Source organism: Lithobates pipiens, unplaced genomic scaffold, assembly GCF_037356315.1.
Source record: "Lithobates pipiens isolate NorthernLeopardFrog02 unplaced genomic scaffold, aLitPip1_a1.2 Scaffold_8, whole genome shotgun sequence".
NCBI classification, from domain to species: domain Eukaryota; kingdom Metazoa; phylum Chordata; class Amphibia; order Anura; family Ranidae; genus Lithobates; species Lithobates pipiens.
In genome coordinates, this window is record NW_027507903.1 from 40361091 (window position 1) to 40381795 (window position 20705).

General features: G+C 47.8%; 1 protein-coding gene across 1 annotated transcript in view; it reads left to right on the forward strand.

Annotated features, from left to right (window-relative positions):
• Window positions 1–17972: 17972 nt before the first annotated feature.
• Window positions 17973–20705, forward strand: part of ABHD2 (abhydrolase domain containing 2, acylglycerol lipase) — a 104425-nt gene continuing 101692 nt past the window's right edge. Inside the window, exon 1 of the mRNA XM_077474258.1 lies at window positions 17973–18071. Coding sequence (XP_077330384.1) covers window positions 18013–18071 — 59 coding nt within the window. The 5' untranslated portion in view covers window positions 17973–18012. The remainder of the gene's footprint in view (window positions 18072–20705) is intronic.

Genomic DNA, 20705 nt, shown 5'->3' on the forward strand with positions numbered 1-20705 from the left:
CAACAGGAACTCAGTTCCCATTAGCAGCTGCGTCCTGCAAGACTTTGAAGTATGCGAGCTGTGTGGCAGGTGCTACACCAGCAGCCGCTGACACAGTTGGCAATAGTAAGTGCCGCACACCAGGGGTGGACTTACCATTCAGGCATTGCCAGTAGGGGGCCCCATGACAGCTTCCTCTTCTATCTACCTGTCAATCACAGCTAGCTGACGGGTAGATCAGGTCCCTGCTGCTAAGAGATTGTATTTAGTCAGACCTCTCGTGATGCACTCCTCCCCGCCGGCCCCTCCTGATTTTCTATCTCCTCATCCCCCAATCTCCTGCATACTTGCTCTGTGTGTCCCGCTGAATCTCCCCACCTCTATCTTCAGTGCCATATGATGAGAGAACCCAGAGGAGGAGCACAACTATTCTGCTCACAGGACATGCAGGGAGAGAGGTGAGCTGAGGGAGGAACATCAGTTTGGGGTGGTAAGCTGAGCACAATACCTGGCAAAGTTTAATACCAGGAGGGAAGTTTATGTGGAAATATGTGAAGGGTTGGAATAGCAGCGAGTGTGTGTTGGAGCCCTGCAGAGTTTGCAGCCCCCCAAGCAAACATACATCTCCTAAGCAGGAACACATCACTATCTCCCCAAGCATTCTGTCCAGATAATGTGCAGTTAATTTATGACCTTTCCGTTTAACCCTGTGTTATCCAAACTCTGTTCAATGAAAAGTGTAAACTCACCACATAAACACTCTATATACAAAATAACATTCCCCAATAAAGATCAGAACACGATGTTCACATTTGCATGGAAGCACAATTGAATGAATGCTGATTATTCAGAGAATTACCGTATTTATGTTTATTGAGGATTGTTATTTTTGTCCTAACAGTTAAACTTCATACACACAATATGAAAATTGAATGAAAAATAGCACTTTTGAAGTGTTCGTGCATATGAGCGTATCATTTTTTTTTTGGTGGGGGAGTGGATCTAGGGAGGGAGTTCCCACACTTTTTTCCCCAGGACTTGACCCCTGGATATGCTCATGACCCCGGGCAGACTTGGGGAGTGGGCCCACAAGGTCCATGGCAATCCTCTCAAAGGGAACTTCAGTGAGGGGTAAGGGAACTATAAGACTTTGGAAGTGAGTTAGTGGGGCTGACATCTGACACACGGGACAGGGTTGACAATAATTCTCAATATCTTTCTTTATCCCGGGCCAGTAAAACCCAGTCAACCCCTAAATAACCTCCTAGCAAGTGCCCAAGGGCAAGTTCCAACACCACCCATCTGTATGGCTTAGGGACCACCAACTGTTTAACAATTTCATCATTCTTTTTATAGACACGATACAGTAAATCCTCATTGCTGCTGAAATAAGGAAAACAAGGCCTGTCCCTTGGTTTGACAGATACATCATTAATCACTATTACATTTTCCCAGGCCCTGGCAAGGGTAGGGTGTTTTCTCTGCTCGGTACCAAAGTTTTACTTGTGCAAATTAAGGTCAGCAAACTCGAATGTAGCCTCAGAGTCAGCAGACGGCTGTCCACCTTCACTGGTTGTGGGAACTAACTCAGGCTCCTCCAGTCCTTCTGCCATAACTGAGAAAGAAAAACCAGGGGAACCCGGAGAGGAGTCTCCTGGACCCACATTGTCGGGGCTGGTCAGGAATTCTGGCTCTGCCACTAAATCAGGTACTGCGACCAGGATGGGACGATCCCAAAACTTAGGGAAGTCCCTACCAATGATGGCCTTGTGTATCAAGTGGGATACAAATCCAGCCGAATGGGTCACTGTACCGAAGTCAGTTTTAAAGTTAGCAGCTACAGGATATACCCATGTACACAGATCACAGCAACTTTTTTAGCATGAAAATTCACAGTTTCAACCATCTCAGCTTTAACCAAAGTCACTAGACTCCCAGAGTCCAGCATGGCCATAATATGCTAAAGACACCAGGTGACCTCGTTTTACCCTTTAGCTCTTTCTCCTTCTAACATGCATTCTCTACCACTCCTTCTGACAGCTCTGTCCTCTATACTAAAATTATCTCAACTCCACCCCTCTTCTCCCCCCCACAGCATATATATCACCCTCACTTCTGTCCTCTCCTTATTACTGCACCCACCAACTCCTGCTAATTCTAAATCCACACACACTAAAAATCTCCAAGACCCTGGGGCATGTTTCTTCATATAAATCTCACTCCCATATTACCTCCCTCACCCTCCTGCTTCTCCTAACCTCTGGAGATATATCTCCAAGCCCTGGGCCTCCATCATTAAACTGTACCCATCACCCTGCACCCTCTGGCAGCAGCCGCAATCAACACAATTTAGTTCCCATTTCTATTCTTCCCAAGACCAGACTCCCTTTCTCTTGTGCCCTTTGGAACTCCCGCTCTGTCTGCAACAAACTCACCTCTCTCCATGATATCTTTATCGCCAACTCATTTAACCTACTTGCCATCACCGAAACCTGGCTCCACGAATCCGACACTGCGTCTTCTGCTGCCCTATCCCATGGTGGTCTTCTTTGGACTCACTCCCCCAGATCCAATGGACGTAAGGGATGAGGTGTTGGAATCCTTCTAGCCCCACATAGCACCTTTCAGGTACTTCAGCTACCTCCCTCTCTGTCACACTCCTCTTTCGAAGCACACTGCATTCATCTCTTCACTCCAATTTCTCTAAGAATAGCAGTGATCTACAGGCCCCCTGGACCAGTATCAACATTTCTTGATGACTTCTCTGCCTGGTTACCCTACTTTCTTTCTGCTGAAATCCCCACAATCATTCTCAGGGACTTCAACATCCCTATTAATACTAACACTTCTGCCCCTTCCAAACTTCTCAGCCTAACCTCCTCCTTTGACCTGAAGCAGTGGATACATGATCCTACTCACTCCGAAGGCAATATCCTTGACCTCGTTTTCTCTCACCTTTGCACTCCATGCAAACTCTCTAACTATCCATTCCCTCTCTCTGATCACCACCTTATTAGTTTCACTCTCTCCCTCTCCTTCACCCCCTCTCCCGCCAACCGCATTAAAGTTACCCGCAGAAACCTACGTCATCTCAAGCCTTCTCTTCTCTACTCTGCTATTGACAACCTCTACAACAAAATCTCACCTCTATCCTGCACCAACCTAGCCACTTCTGTCTACAACGCTTCACTTCTAGCCTCTCTGGACTCACTGGGTTCCCCTCACTACACACAAAATCAAGCCCCGACCCCTTCAACCTTGGCAAACAGATGTCACTAGAAGTCTGAAAAAACATAGTCGTGTTCATGAGCGCCTGTGGCGCAAGACCAAGTCTCAGAGAGATTTCAACCAATATAAATCTGCCCTCCAAAAATACAATTCCAGCCTCCTCTCTGCCAAGCAGAACTATTTTATCACTCTCATCAGAAACCTATCATGCCGTCCCCGTCAACTCTTCTCTACTTTCAACTCTATACTTCGTCCTCCACCGCCTCCATCCGCCAACTCACTAACTGCCCAGGAGATTGGCAATCACTTCAAACAGAAGATTGATTCAATTCGCGTGGAGAGCTCTACTGTTCTGATACCCTACACGCTTTACACATCATGCCCACAGGCACAATCATTAATTCCCTCTTTCAACCCCACCACTATAGAAGAAGTTGCTAAACTACTTGGTAATGTCCACCTTACCACCTGCCCTCTGGATCCTGTTCCCTCACAAATGCTACGTTCACCCTCTGGCTCTATGCTACACTCTCTAACTCACATCTTCAATCTCTCCCTCTCTTCTGGCATCTTCCCCAACTCTCTAAAACACGCACTTGTCAAACCCATACTTAAAAAACCCTCACTGGACCCATCCAATCCTAACAACCTACGCCCCATCTCCTTGCTCCCCTTCTTATCCAAAATCATCCAACGTCTGGTCTACAACCGACTGAGTGTCCACCTCACTGATAATAGCCTTCTTGATCCCCTTCAGTCTGGATTTCGTCCTCAACACTCCACAGAATCTGCTCTACTAAAACTAACAAACGATCTACTAACGGCCAAAACCAATCAACATTATTCTGTACTCCTCCTCCTGGACCTCTCTGCTGCCTTTGATACGGTTGACCACCCCCTCCTCCTCAAAAAACTCCACACCTTTGGTCTCCGTGACTGTACTCTACGATGGTTCTCTTCCTACTTATCCAACCGCACCTTTAGCGTTTCTTACAACTCTACTTCCTCCTCTCTTCTTCCTTTCTCTGTTGGGGTCCCCCAAGGTTCTGTTCTTGGACCACTCCTATTTTCAATCTATACCTCCTCCCTGGGTCAACTGATAGCCTCCCATGGCTTCCAATACCACTTCTATGCTGACGACACCCAAATCTATTTCTCTACCCCTCAGCTCACTCCCTCTGTCTCCTCACGTATCACTAATTTACTATCGGATATATCAGTCTGGATGTCACACCACTTCCTCAAACTCAATCTATCCAAAGCCGAACTTATAATTTTTCCTCCCCCATATGCCCCTTCCCCTGATCTCACTGTCAAAAATCGATGGCACAACCATAAGCCCATCCCCTCACGCCAAGGTTCTAGGTGTAGTCCTGGACTCTGATTTCTCCTTCAAGCAACACATCCAATCACTGTCCAAATCCTGCCGCCTCAACCTCCGCAACATCTCCAAAATACGCCCCTTTCTAACCATTGACACAACAAAGCTCTTAATTCACTCGCTGGTCATCTCTCGCCTCGACTACTGCAACTCCCTTCTCATTGGCTTACCTCTACATAGTCTGTCACCTCTTCAATCCATCATGAATGCCGCTGCCAGACTCATCCACCTTACCAATCGCTCTGTGTCTGCTACTCCTCTCTGTCAATCCCTCCACTGGCTTCCGCTCAGCCAAAGGATTAAATTCAAAATACTAACAACTGCGTACAAAGCCATCCACAACTCTGCCCCCAGCTACATCACTAGCTTAGTCTCTAAATACCAACCTACTCGTTCTCTTCGTTCCTCTCAAGACCACCTGCTCTCTAGCTCCCTCATCACCTCCTCCCATACTCGCCTCCAGGACTTTTCCAAAGCCTCTCCAATCCTATGGAATGCCCTACCCCAATCTGTCCGCCTATCTCCTACTTTATTAGCTTTTAGACGATCCCTGAAAACACTTCTCTTCAGAGAAGCCTACCCCACCCACACCTAACTGTATTTTCATTTTCTCCATCAGCTCATCCCCCCACAGTTATTACCTTTTGTTTCAACTTGACCCTCCCTTCTAGATTGTAAGCTCTAACAAGCAGGGCCCTCTGATCCCTCCTGTATTGATTTGTATTGTAAGTGTACTGTCTGCCCTCATATTGTAAAGCGCTGCGCAAACTGTTGGCGCTATATAAATCCTGAATAATAATAATAATAAACAGTCATTTGGCACTTGTATTTTCCTACACTTGGCGCTGCAGTGCATGAAACAGCAGAAAACAGACTGCCTTCTAAGGGATGTGTTCCTCTGTCAATAGACAGTTTGCTGCAACATGTCCCAGTTCTTGGCAATGGAAACACCTGATATTGCCCCAGTTTGGTTTGCTGACAGGCAGTGTCTTCCCTTGTTTGGGACACCAAACTTCAGTCCTGGCACCAAAAATCCTCCCCCCATCTCCTTGCAATGCTTACCACCCTCTTCCCCTGGAACAGTCTTACCGATTGCCTGGGGAGACCCTGGCTTTGGGTGGAAAGTCTATGCGGCTGTAGGGGTGGTGACCAGGCTCTCTGCAGCAAAGTATCTCTCAACGAGCTCCACCAGGTTGTCTTCCAACTTGGGGTCTCCTTGACTCACCCACTTCTGCAGGGGAATTGGCAGTGACCTCAGGAATCAGTCCATGACAACACACTCCACTATTTGTGGCCCAGACAAGGACACCGGCTGCAGCCATTTCTGCACCAGGTGGATCAGGGCAAACATCTGCAATCCTGGGGGCTACTCATCTTGGAAGAACCAACTGTGGACCCGCTGTGCTCAAACTGCCAATGTGACACCTAGTCACGCCAGGATTTCCCTTCTTGACCTTTTCATAGTCTCTCACTTCTGCTGACTCCAGATCATAGTAGGCCTTCTACGATTCCCCAGAAAGTAAGGGGACGACCAGTCTTTCCCACTGGGTATTAAGCCAACCTTCCCTCTCAGTGGTCTGTTCAAATGTTAGCAGAAAGGCCTCTAGATTATCTTCTTCAGTCATACTAGACAGAATGCGACCCATATGGATGGCTGAGGGTTTGTCTCCCACATCATCAATTTTAGCAGGTGACCACTGTGCTAGCGTCTACACAACCTCAGTCATGTTTTTCCATATCCGCTTTTGCAGCAGTGGCTAGCTGTTCAAACAGCCTCTGTGTTTGTTCCTGTACAGCACCAATCTGTTGACACAGCGCCTTGGTTTGCTCCTGTGCAATAGCGTTAGCTTGCTGTTGTGCAGCGTTGGATAACACCAGTTGTTTCAGGATTTCAGGATGTTTAGTCACTTTAGGTACTGGCCCTTTAACCACTTTCAGACCGGACCAATTTGCTGGTCAAAGACCAGACCACTTTTTGCGATTCGGCACTGCGTCGCTTTAACTGACAATTGCGCGGTCGTGCGACGTGGCTCCCAAACAAAATTGACGTCCTTTTTTTCCCACAAATAGAGCTTTCTTTTGGTGGTATTTGATCACCCCTGCGGTTTTTATTTTTTGCGCTATAAACAAAAATAGAGCGACAATTTTGAAAAAAACGCATTATTTTTTACTTTTTGTTATAATAAATATCCCCCAAAAATATATAAAAAAACATTTTTTTCCCTCAATTTAGGCCGATAAGAAATTCTTCTACACATTTTTGGTAAAAAAAAAAAATCGCAATAAGCGATTATTGATTGGTTTGCGCAAAAGTTATAGCGTTTACAAAATAGGGATAGTTTTATAGCATTTTTATTAATAATTTTTTTTTTTTTTTTTTTTTACTAGTAATGGCGGCGATCTGCGATTTTTATTGTGACTGCGACATTGTCGGGGACCCATTGGCCATTTTTGACACATTTTTGGGACCATTGTCATTTATACAGTAATCACTGCTATATAAATGCAGTGATTCCTGTGTAAATGACACTGGCAGTGAAAGGGTTAACCAGTGGGTGGCAGTGTAGGGGTTAAGTGTTCCTAGGGGTGTGTTACTAACTGTGGGGGGGTTGGGCTTTCATTTAGTGTACACTGATCTCTGCTCCAATCACATGGAGCAGAGATCAGCGTCACTAGTTTCTAGGCAGAATGGAGAAATGCTGTTTATACAGCATTTCCTCCATTCCGCCGCTCCGTGAGACAATCGCGGGGATGCCCGCGGCGATCGAGTCCGCGGGTCCCGCGACCGGACTCACGGGGGACCCGACCAGCGCGGGAGCGCGCCGCCGGCGGCACGCTCCCGATGGCAGGGCGGCATCGAATATTGGACGTACATGTACGCCAATATGCCTGCCCGTGCCATTCTGTCGACGTACATCGTCGTGCGCTGGTCGGGAAGTGGTTAAGTAGTAACTTACTACAGCTGCCCCCATCCTCCACCATATGTAACCTGTGGGACAGGTAGCAGGTACAAAGCTCCCTGGGGTGAGCAGTCTTTCAGGCACAGATACCAACTCCAGAAAGGTAGTGACAGTGTGGTGTTTATTTGTGATATATACAGTGCCTTGCGAAAGTATTCGGCCCCCTTGAACTTTTCAAACTTTTGCCACATTTCAGGCTTCAAACATAAAGATATAAAATTTAATTTTTTTGTGAAGAATCACCAACAAGTGGGACACAATTGTGAAGTGGAACGAAATCTATTGGTTATTTTAAACTTTTTTAGCAAATAAAAAACTGAAAAGTGGTGCGTGCAAAATTATTCGGCCCCTTTACTTTCAGTGCAGCAAACTCACTCCAGAAGTTCAGCGAGGATCTCTGAAAGATCCAATGTTGTCCTAAACGACTGATGGTGATAAATAGAATCCACCTGTGTGTAATCAAGTCTCTGTATAAATGCACCTGCTCTGTGATAGTCTCAGGGTTCTGTTGAAAGCGCAGAGAGCATCATGAAGACCAAGGAACACACCAGGCAGGTCCGTAATACTGTTGTGGAGAAGTTTAAAGCCGTATTTGGATACATAAAGATTTTCCAAGCTTTAAACATCCCAAGGTGCACTGTGCAAGCGATCATTTTGAAATGAAGGAGTATCAGACCACTGCAAATCTACCAAGTCCTGGCCGTCCCTCTAAACTTTCAGCTCAGACAAGGAGAAGACTGATCAGAAATGCAGCCAAGAGGCCCATGATCACTCTGGATGAACTGCAGAGAACTACAGCTGAGGTGGGAGAGTCTGTCCATAGGACAACAATCAGTCATACACTGCACAAATCTGGCCTTTATGGAAGAGTGGCAAGAAGAAAGCCATTTCTCAAAGATATCCATAAAAAGTCTTGTCTAAAGTTTGCCACAAGCCACCTGGGAGACACACCAAACATGTGGAAGAAGGTGCTCTGGTCAGATGAAACCAAAATCAAACTTTTTGCCCACAATGCAAAACGATATGTTTGGCGTAAAAGCAACACAGCTCATCACCCTCAACACACCATCCCCACTGTCAAACATGGTGGTGGCAGCATCATGGTTTGGGCCTGCTTTTCTTCAGCAGGGACAGGGAAGATGGTTAAAATTGAGGGGAAGATGGATGCAGCCAAATACAGGACCATTCTGGATGAAAACCTGTTGGAGTCTGCAAAAGACCTGAAACTGAGACGGAGATTTATCTTCCAACAAGACAATGATCCCAAACATACAGCAAAATCTACAAAGGAATGGTTCACAAATAAACATATCCAGGTGTTAGAATGGCCAAGTCAAAGTCCAGACCTGAATCCAATCGAGAATCTGTGGAAAGAGCTGAAAACTGCTGTTCACAAATGCTCTCCATCCAACCTCACTGAGCTCGAGCTGTTTTGCAAGGAAGAATGGGCAAGAATTTCAGTCTCTCGATGTGCAAAACTGAAAGAGACATACCCCAAGCGACTTGCAGCTGTAATTGCAGCAAAAGGTGGCTCTACAAAGTATTAATGCAAGGGGGCCGAATAATTTTGCACGCACCACTTTTCATTTTTTTATTAGTTAAAAAAGTTTCAAAAATCCAATAGATTTCGTTCCACTTCACAATTGTGTCCCACTTGTTGGTGATTCTTCACAAAAAATAAAAATGTTATATCTTTATGTTTGAAGCCTGAAATGTGGCAAAAGGTTGAAAAGTTCAAGGGGGCCGAATACTTTCGCAAGGCACTGTACAAGTCTATATACATAGGTGCTGTACAGTGTTCCAGAAAACAAAATAGGAACAAAAATAGCAAAACAAAAACCTAGCCATGACTCAGCACTAACTATACAATATATACAGGCCCTAACTACCAGGCTGAGCAAGCCTACAGCTTGTTAGCTTCCACAGATACAGTTTAACAGCTTTTAACCAACCTTTCGCTCTCACAGGCCAGTGTTGTCTGTGTTTCCTAGGCAGAGAGCACTGGCTGTCTGTCACAGGTGAGTTTATATCAGCCTGGGGGAGAGGACCAAAACCTGAACTGGACCATGGATCAGAGATCACTGAACGTGCATGAGAGGAGCCTGGATGACATATAACCTAGAACAGGACTTTTCCCAGGCTCTCGCTTGGACGCTCTGCTACATAATATACGCACAGAATAAATATCTAAATATCTAAATATATATATATATATATATATATATATATATATATATGTATGTATGTATGTAGCGGATGACTTTTGGGATCAAATGTCATACACATGTAAATTTCGTTTTTGGCCTTAGAACCCTAAAGGTTCTGAGGGTTAATTGTGTAGGTAGGCCTTAACACCAGTCCGGCCAGGCTATGTTTGGAAGTTCTGCCTGGTCATGTGAACGGTGAGGTGCACATGACAGGCCAGAACCAGGTCTGATTGGATGCTTAGGTATCAGCCTTCTCTGAGCCAATCAGTGGGAGTGCCGGGGGCCCGCTGAGGAGTCTGGGAAGGGGTACCTAAGGGGGTGTGGGTCACGCGTTCGGGTTCCGGAGTTGTTTGTGAGACCCATGTGGTCTGTTCTGGTTCCAGGACCGGGGTAGCCCCATGAGGGGTCCTGGTCACGGGGTGTTCCGACACCCCGCAACATGTTCCATTCGGTGGCCTCTGATAGACCCGCCTGGTCTGGGAAAGGGATCCGTCTGTTCCCGAGTCTCGGACCCGGCTGGTCCGAGGCGCAGTAACTGAGGGAGGATTCAAGGTGTCCGGGTGTGCTCTCGGCTTGGAGGGACACCACAGCTCGTGGAAGTGACCGGGGGAGGACTCTTCGGAGGAGGCCGGCAAGTGGCATCCTGAGAAGTGTCTGGTTACTGAGTTGGGAAGGACATTGACGAATTCACACTTTCCAGTACCATTGAGGAGATGGGAAACGTTCCAGGTACAGTGGAAAAAGGTTCCTGTTCACCCTTAGTTTATTGTTCAAGTTTGAGTCAACGTGCTGACTGCCATGATCTCTGGTTAGAGATCTGTTCAGCCTTGAAGTACCCAGCTGTGAGTGGCTACTCTCTGGGTGGAAATAGAGACTTTGCTAGACCTGCAGTTCAAGGTGCCTGAGTTCTTCACCTGTGCCCTCTGTTCCCTAATAGACTGTGTTATTTGAAAGTTCTACTGCAAAATAAACCTCTTAACCACTTCAGCCCCGGACCGATTGTCAGCCTAAGGACCAGAGGTCTTTTTACAATTTCGCACTGCACTGCTTTAACTGGTAATTGCGCGGTCATGCAATGTTGTACCCAAATGAAATTTGCGTCCTTTTCTTCCCACAAATAGAGCTTTCTTTTGATGGTATTTGATTGCCTCTGCGATTTTTATTTTTTACGATATAAAAGGAAAAAGACAGAAAATTTTGAAAAAAAAAGATATTTTCTACTTTTAGTTATAAGAAAAATCGAATGAACTCAATTTTAGTCATACATTTCGGCCAAAATGTATTCAGCCACATGTCTTTAGTAAAAAAAATGTCAATAAGCGTTTATTTATTGGTTTGCGCAAAAGTTATAGCGTCTAAAAACTAGAGTACATTTCTGGAATTTACACAGCTTTTAATTTATGACTGCCTATGTCATTTCTTGAGGTGCTAAAATGGCAGGGCAGTACAAAACCCCCCCAAATGACCCCATTTTGGAAAGTAGACACCCCAAGGAAATTGCTGAGGGGCATGTTGAACCCATTGAATATTTTTTTTGTCCCAAGTGATTGAATAATGACAAAAAAATTGTTTACAAAAAGTTGTCACTAAATGATATATTGCTCACACATGTCATAGTTATATGTGGAATTGCACCCCAAAATATATTCTGCTGCTTCTCCTGAGTACGGGGATACCATGTGTGGGACTTTTTGGGAGTCTAGCCGCGTACGGCACCCCGAAAACCAATCACTTCAGGATTTCTAATGCCGCGTACACACGTAGCAGACTAGACGGCGGACTTAGTCTGGCGGACTTTCCGCCGGACTTTCCGAACGAGCTACCTGCCCACACACGGTACTTTTGCGGCGGACTAATATGCGTACTAAGTCCGCCGGACTATCCACCGTACTTTTGAAATAAATGGACTCGCCCACACACGTGGAGGAAAGTTCCGCTCATTTTGAGCACGTCTCCAGGTAGCCAGAAACAACGAAGGAGGCTTCGCTGGCCCTGTCACCTGGTATGGACTTAAAGGGGAATCCCTACGCCGAAAAAACGGCGTGGGGGTCCCCCCCTAGGTCCATATCAGACCCTTATCCGAGAACGCTACCCAGCCGGCCAGGAAAGGGGGTGGGGACGAGCGAGCGCGCCCCCCCTCCTGAGCCGTACCAGGCCGCATGCCCTCAACATGGGGGAGCGCCTTGGGGAAGGGGGGGCCGCGCGGCCCCCCCCCACCCCAAAGCACCTTGTCCCCATGTTGATGAGGACAAGGGCCTCTTCCCGACAACCCTGGCCATTGGTTGTCGGGGCCTGCGGGCGGGGGGCTTATCGGAATCCGTGAGCCCCCTTTAATAAGGAGGCCCCTGGATCCCGGCCCCCCACCCTATGTGAATGAGTATGGGGTACAGTGTACCCCTACCCATTCACCTGTGGAAAAAAGTTAAAAAAAAACAACACAACACACGAGGGTTAAAATAGTTTATTGCACAGCTCCGGGGGTCTTCTTCCGTCTTCAGGGGTCTTCTCGCCGGACTCCTCCGCTATCTTCTGCTCTTTTGCTAGCTCTTTCACTAGCGGAGGAGCTCGGCTTTCTTCTTCGCCACCGCCCTCTTCTTCCGACTTCGGGGGTCTTGTCCCCCTCTTCGGTTCTTCTTGCCGGGCCACCGCACCTTCTTCTAGCTCTTTTACAAGCGATGGCCCGGTCTTCTGTCGCCAACTTTTGGGTAAAAAAAGTCCGCCGGAGCCTACACACGGGCGGATTGTCCGGCGGACTTGAGTCCGTCGGACTTTTCCACCGGATTGTTTGATCGTGTGTATGAGGCATAAGGGTGCAAATTTTTGATTTCACTCCTCACTACCTATCACAGTTTCGAAGGCCATAAAATGCCAAAATAGCACAAACCCCCCCCAAATGACCCCATTTTGGAAGTAGACACCCCAAGCTATTTACTGAGAGGCATGTTGAGTCCATGAAATATTTTATATTTTGCCAAAAGTTGCGGGAATATTACAAACTTTTTTTTTTTTTTTGCACAAAGTTGTCACTAAATGATATATTGCTCACACATGCTATGGGCATAAGTGAAATTACACCCCAAAATAAATAAATTCTGCTGCTTCTCCTGAGTACGGGAAAACCACATGTGGGGGACTTTTTGGGAGCCTAGCCACGTACGGGACCCCGACAACCAAGCACTGCCTTCAGGATTTAAATATAAAACGCTACCAAAAAAAACTGTTAGCGATCTCAGGGATCAGGCCTGACTCTGCGAACGCTGCAGTTATGTGTTTAGTGTTTTGTAAGTGACAGTGATCGATCGATACTGCACTTGGGTGGGCTGGGCAGAGGGGCAAAACGCAGGTGCTAGCAGGTATCTGGGCTGATCCCGCTAACAATGCGTTTTTTTTAACCCTAAACTGCTGGGGACGCTAGTATAGATCTGATCAGATCAGATATTGATCTGTTCAGATACTATACCACTACGGGAGGTGTATGCTTTGTGCGTGGGTGTTAGCGGGACTGGCAGTAACCTAGCGCTGCCTGGGGCAACGCAGACCCTATCTGACCCTAAAACCTAATTGATATCACCTGCCGGGTGATCAGGGGGTTAAACTTTTATTGGGTAATAAATGGTGGGTGCCCTGATGCTATAAAAAGCAAACTAACTAACCAGCGTCACCCGTAACACTTAAACAGTGATCACTGGTGAAAGGGTTAACTAGGGGCAATCAGGTGGTTGAAACCTTTATTAGGTAGTATATGGGGGTCCCTGACGCTATATAAAAACCTGACGGGGAACCTAAATAACTAACTGGCTATCCAGGGTCACCAGTGACACTTATACGGTGATCGCTGGTGAAACGGTTAACTCTAGGGGCAATCAGGGGGTTAAAACCTTTATTAGGTTATATATGGGCGTACCTAACGCTATAGAAACCTGGAGATGAACCTAAAAAATAACTAGCTACCTAGCGGCACCAGTGACACTAATGCAGCGATCAGAAAAATGATCGCTTAGTGATACTGGCAAAAGGGGTGAAAGGGTTAACTCTAGGGGCAATCAGGGGGTTAAACCTTTATTAGGGGGGGTAGGGGGCTACCCTGGACCTAACACTAACTGCCCTGACAGTTTTTAAAGCTACAACTGACACTAAATGCAGTGATTAGTAAATAAATGATCACTGCAATCAGTGACACTGTGACTGGGGGGGGGGGGGGTGATCAGGGGGTGACAGTGTGCCTATGTGTACCTACGTGTCAGTGTAGTGTTGGTGCACACTTACTATGTCTTCTCTCCTTGCAGTCCGGTCAAAAAGAAGGCCCCAAGGAGAGTGACATCACTTCCTCCTGCCTGTGTTTACACTACACAGGCAGGGGAAGCTTCTCATTCGCCAGGAGCGATCGAGAGGGGATGGCCAGAAACCAACGGCCATCCCCTCATCCTGGATCGCTCCTGAAGCAAAACGGACTGCCGCAGCCAGCGGGAGGGGGTCCGAACAGACCCCCCACCCACTGGAAGGCAGGCACGTACGTGTACGTGATTGTGCCCGCCCGTGCCATTCTGCCGATGTATATTTACATGCGGCGGTCCTTAAGTGGTTAAAAAAGGACTTCATCTGTGTCAGTGTGCAAGTTATTGTGTATCAACCCTGAGAACCCCTAGAAGTGGAAGAGCAGGCCAAGAGAAGGTAACTGGTAAGCCCATAAAGTCAAGGTCGCCCTGCAATGGGTTATGGCCGCTACATATATATATATATATATATATATATTATATTACCAAAAGTATTAGGACACCTGCCTTTACACGCATATGAACTTTAATGGCACCCCAGTCTTAGTTTGTAGGGTTCAATATTGAGTTGGCCCACCCTTTGCATCTGTAACAGCTTCAACTCTTCTAGGAAGGCTGTCCACAAGGTTTAGGAGTGTGACTATGGGAATATCTGACCATTCTTCCAGAAGAGCATATGTGAGGTCAGGCACTGATGTTTGGCGAGAAGGCCTGGCTCGCAGTCTCCGCTCTAATTCATCCCAAAGGTGTTCTATCGGGTTAAGATCAGGACTCTTGGCAGGCCAGTCAAGTTCCTCCACCCCAAACTCGCTCATTTATGGCTATATGAACCTTGCAGCTTCACGGCGTGAGTCGCGCTGCACTCTACTATTGGCCAGGCAATCTTCTGGAACCTGTGATGTGTCCCAGAAGATTGCTGGCAGGGAGGGGCTGCCTAGGGCGAGAGGAGGAGTCACCTAGGTGGCCGAGAAGAGGAAGGAGGAAGTGGGACAGGAAGTCCCACTAAAAAGAAGGTGACCACTCCTCCCCCAAAAAATGACGTGACAAATGTGGCATGTAAGGGTGTGAGGAGTGCTTAAAGCAGAAGTTCCACTTTTGGGTGGAACTCTGCTTTAAGGTGTCAGCATACCAAGACATTTTGGACAATTTCATGTTCCCAAGTTTGAGGGAGCAGTTTGGGGATGGCCCCTTCCTGTTCCAACATGACTGCGCACCGATGCACAAAGCAAAGTCCATAAGGACATGGATGAGCGAGTTTGGGGTGGAGGAACTTGACGGACCTGTACAGAGTCCTGACCTCAACCTGATAGAACACCTTTAGGATGAATTAGAGCGGAGACTACGAGTCAGGCATTCTCGTCCAACATCAGTGCCTGACCTTACAAATGCACTTCTGGAAGAATGGTCAAACATTCCCATAGACACACTCCTAAACCTTGTGGACAGCCTTCCCAGGAGAGTTGAAGTTGTTATAGCAACAAAGGGTGGACCAACTCAGCATTGAACCCTACGGACTAAGACTGGATGCCATTAAAGTTCATGTGTGTGTAAAGGCAGCCGTCCCAATACTTTTGGCAATATAGTGCGTGCGTGCGTGCGTGCGTGCGTGCGTGCGTGCGTGCGTGCGTGCGTGCGTGCGTGCTATGTTATGGGGGGGGGGGGGGGTCATATGAAGTTACCCTCTCCACACAGGCTATGGCCCCAACCTGCAGATAACCAAATGAGCCAGAGCCTTTGCTAAAGGAAGTGTGGACTAGGAATATATATATGCCTCCACCTAGAACAGGGCTCCAGCGTATGTAGAGATAATCCCTTTCTACTACAATAACTAGTAACTCAAACCCAAAATAACTGACAGCCTTAGTACTAATCATAGGCGTGCGCACAGGGTGTGCCAGGTGTGCCTTGGCACACCCTAATCACCCAGTGTGGTGCAAATTCCCCCTGTTTAGACCCCTGATATTTCACCAAAGCCCCCTAATGGGGCTCCCAAAAAACTTGACTGGCCTGCATTGAACCCTACGGACTAAGACTGGGATGCCATTAAAGTTCAAGTGTTTGTAAAGTAGGGTTGTCCCGATACTAATACTAGTACCGGTATCGGGACTGATACCGAGCATTTGCATGAGTACTTTTACTCGCACAAATGCTCCTGGTGTGTGTGTGTATTCAGAGATTTGTCTGGAGCACAATCATGTTTAGGCCGGGTTCACACATATTAGAATTGGATGTAGGTTTCCCCGCATCCAATTCGAATGATAGTTAAATGTGACTGGCTCTCATTGGAGCCGGTTCACACTAGGAATGGTCTCGGATCTAACCCGCCAGGAAGCCATCACTGCACACCGCCAATCATAGGCAACATGTGCATGTGCAACTACTGGTTGGGAAATGCCTCACTGCCTATGATTGGCGGTATGCAGTGATGGCTTCCTGGCAGGTTCGTTCCAAACACGCCTGAGCCCATCACTAGTTCACACATGTCCGGGGTGGTCGTGGTCCGTATTGAAAAAGGACCCGGTGCATGTTTTGTGTCCGGTTCAGGTGTGAATTCAGGCAAAAATCTGGACCTGAACTGGTGAACTGACACACAATGGACCAAAGACATGAGGCTGTGGCCGCCCATATGTGAACCCGGCCCTAAGGCCCCATTCACACCTGAGCATAGCGTTTTCAGGCAGGAAATTGCGCGATTTTACTGCGGTTTTGACCACGATTTTGCGGTTTTTTTACTGCGTTTTTCTGCGATTTTGTGCAGGGCAAAGGGTCACCAATGTAAAAAAGAAAAAAACGCCCAAATTTGCCTGTTTCGAGTGACAAAAAAGGGTCCAGAACTTGTTTGAGCTTCAGGCGACTTGGAGTGGAGATGTGAACCATCTCCATTGAGAATAATTGATTTTTTTTCCCTCCAGTGTTTTGTAGCTTCAGGTTTCAAGCTACACAACGCTCAGGTGTGCATTTACAAATGCAGCAATTTAGAATTTGGATGAAAGGTTTAGCACCGAGAAACACTTTCTGAAAGATAAAAAGTGCATTTTATATAAAACGATATAAATCAGACCAAAATGAGGGACCAATGAGGAAGACAGAGGGACAGAGGGACATTGCTCCACATCAGGGACAGTCCCTCGTAATCAGGGACAGTTGGAAGCTATGAAACACCACAAACCAAACATTTTAATTCAAAATTCAAAGCAATCTCCCCCATCCATCCATGTCTCCAGGCTTTGTTTTGACTAAATCACTTTGAAAAAAACTCCCCCTAGCATTTCTAGCCGTGGCCATCTTGAGTAAGGGCAAATGATTAATGTAGCTTTTACTTCCTGGAATCCACCTGCCCTTAGCTCAGCCATTCAGACGGGAGGGTGTGGTTAGCTGAAAAAGCCCCTCCTCTCCTCCTGGGATGTATGACATCATATGCCTAGGCCAAAAAGTAACTGAAGAAATGTAAAAAGAAAGTATAAAACAAGTAAATAGGATAGATATACTTTCCTATTTACTAAGGCTAGCAGTATAAGGATTAAAAGCAGTCACTGCTGATTGAGAGAGTGAAGTTGCAGTTTATAAGCTCTTGTTTTGTTGTCTATGGGGGGTGGGCCGGTGTACAGACAGTCCCCATTATAACACATGAGGTTGGAGGTTCAGTATAGCCCCCTCCAGTCTCCACACATCTCAATGACAGACCAATCCCGCCACACACTGCACGTGTCACACCAGCGGGCTCGTGTCAGTGGTTAAGTGACGTCGCTCTCAGCCAATCCCGGTCCCAGCGCTCCTTGTTACTCCTGGTAACTCGCTCCCGCCTCCCTTTCTGGCTAATAGGCGGCTCTGTGATTTTTGCCCAATCCAAAGCGGGATGGGCGGTGAGGGACAGCGGCCGCGTCCAATCGAGTGAAAGAAGTCGCAGCAGCTGTGTTGTCAGGGAAGTGACTGTCATCAGGAGATTGCGAGGTAGAGGAAGGTGCAGGAGGGCGGAGGTGTGGATGTCATTGCTGGTTGATGGGAGAGTTGTCGGTGCCGGTCCCTGTAGAAGAGCTGTGAGGTGAGAGGATGGCCGGGTATTGTGTGTGGAGGGGGGAGGAGGAGGGTGGTCATAGGCTGGCGGTGTGTGACATGGAGGTGACTCAGCTCTGTATATAATGTGTATATGGGGGGCACACTGCTCTATAGACTGCTATCAGGGGGTGACTATAGGAGGTCATGGGGGGGCCTCCTCTCCATCCAACATCACTATTTACAGCTGAAGGGACACAGGCTGCACCACCAGGGGCCCTTATAGTGTCATAAGCCAGGACTGGGGGGCCCTAGTATTATAATAAACCAGGACTGGGGGGCCCCTAGTATCATAATAAACCAGGACTGGGGGGCCCCTAGTATCATAATAAACCAGGACTGGGGGGCCCCTAGTATAATAATCCAGGACTGGGGGGCCCCTAGTATCATAAACCAGGACTGGGGGGCCCCTAGTATCATAATAAACCAGGACTGGGGGGCCCCTAGTATCATAATAAACCAGGACTGGGGGGCCCCTAGTATCATAATAAACCAGGACTGGGGGGCCCCTAGTATCATAATAAACCAGGACTGGGGGGCCCCTAGTATCATAATAAACCAGGACTGGGGGGCCCCTAGTATCATAATAAACCAGGACTGGGGGGCCCCTAGTATCATAATAAACCAGGACTGGGGGGCCCCTAGTATCATAATAAACCAGGACTGGGGGGCCCCTAGTATCATAATAAGCCAGGACTGGGGGGGCCCCTAGTATTATAATAAGCCAGGACTGGGGGGGCCCCTATTATCATAATAAGCCAGGACTGGGGGGGCCCCTATTATCATAATAAGCCAGGACTGGGGGGGCCCCTATTATCATAATAAGCCAGGACTGGGGGGGCCCCTAGTATTATAATAAGCCAGGACTGGGGGGCCCCTAGTATTATAATAAGCCAGGACTGGGGGGCCCCTAGTATTATAATAAAAGAGGACGGGGGGGCCCTAGTATTATAATAAACGAGGACTGGGGGGGGCCCTAGTACTGTAACAAGCCAGGACTGGGGGGGGCCCTAGTACTGTAACAAGCCAGGACTGGGGGGGGCCCTAGTACTGTAACAAGCCAGGACTGGGGGGGGGCCCTAGTACTGTAACAAGCCAGGACTGGGGGGGCCCTAGTACTGTAACAAGCCAGGACTGGGGGGGGCCCTAGTACTGTAACAAGCCAGGACTGGGGGGGGCCCCTAGTACTGTAACAAGCCAGGACTGGGGGGGGGGCCCTAGTACTGTAACAAGCCAGGACTGGGGGGGGGCCCTAGTACTGTAACAAGCCAGGACTGGGGGGGCCCCTAGTACTGTAACAAGCCAGGACTGGGGGGGCCCCCCTAGTACTGTAACAAGCCAGGACTGGGGGGGCCCCTAGTACTGTAACAAGCCAGGACTGGGGGGGGGGCCCTAGTACTGTAACAAGCCAGGACTGGGGGGGGGGCCCTAGTACTGTAACAAGCCAGGACTGGGGGGGGGGCCTAGTACTGTAACAAGCCAGGACTGGGGGGGGGGGGCTAGTACTGTAACAAGCCAGGACTGGGGGGGGGGCCCTAGTACTGTAACAAGCCAGGACTGGGGGGGGGCCCTAGTACTGTAACAAGCCAGGACTGGGGGGGGGGCCCTAGTACTGTAACAAGCCAGGACTGGGGGGGGGGCCCCCTTCTAGTGTGGCCAGCCTGTGTTAATTTTGCCCCTAGATTGGATTGGATTGGATTGTATTGCATCTGTTTTATCTACAGAATAAAAAAAAAAGCCTCTAAGTTTTGTACAAGGACGACCCAATCAAATGAGTTTGATCAAAAACTTTGCGGGGTCACTGATGGGTTTTATGGACTCCTCATTTAGAGAAGGTTGACGACATCTATCTTTAAAGTGAAGTTCCACCTAAAAATGGAACTTCCGCTTTAAGGGAAGGTGACCCCCCTGACATGTGACTTTTTTTTGGGGGGGGGGGGGGGGGAGAGGGGAGACCTTTTTTTTTTTATTTTTATTTTTTTTAATAGAGGATTCCAGCTCCCATTTCCTCCTGGCACACCCGTGACACCGGAGGGAAAATCACCTCTCCCCCCTCTCTCTTGGCAATCACCTGGGACATGTGATTGCCTGGCCAGTCACAGTGTGCAGCACGGCTCCCGCATCAGCAGTGCGTGCCCGGGTGTGAAGCCATGGCCGGGCGCCCACAGTGACATTGCCGGCACCGCAGAGAGGAGCGGAGCTTCCATCCACGCATTGCTGGACCCTGGATAGGCAAGTGTCTGATTATTAAAAGTCAGCAGCTGCAGGATTTTTTTTTATTTTTTTTTTTTAAGCAGAACTCCGCTTTAAGGACAAATTCACCTTTTTTAACCTGTTACAATTACATCGGCTCCCGCACCCCAGTCCCTGCTTTGATGGCATGCTTCTCCAACCCCCGGCTACCACAAGCTAAAGAAAACACGACACAGTTTTCTGTGAATGGGAAAACTACAAGTCCCAACAGACTTTGCAGCTGCCAGCTTGTATTATTATTATTATTATTATTATAATACAGGATTTATATAGCGCCAACAGTTTACGCAGGGCTTTCCAACTTGAGGGTAGCCATTACAAATACAATACACTTTTTAATACAGTAGGCCTACTCGTTAGAGCTTACAAG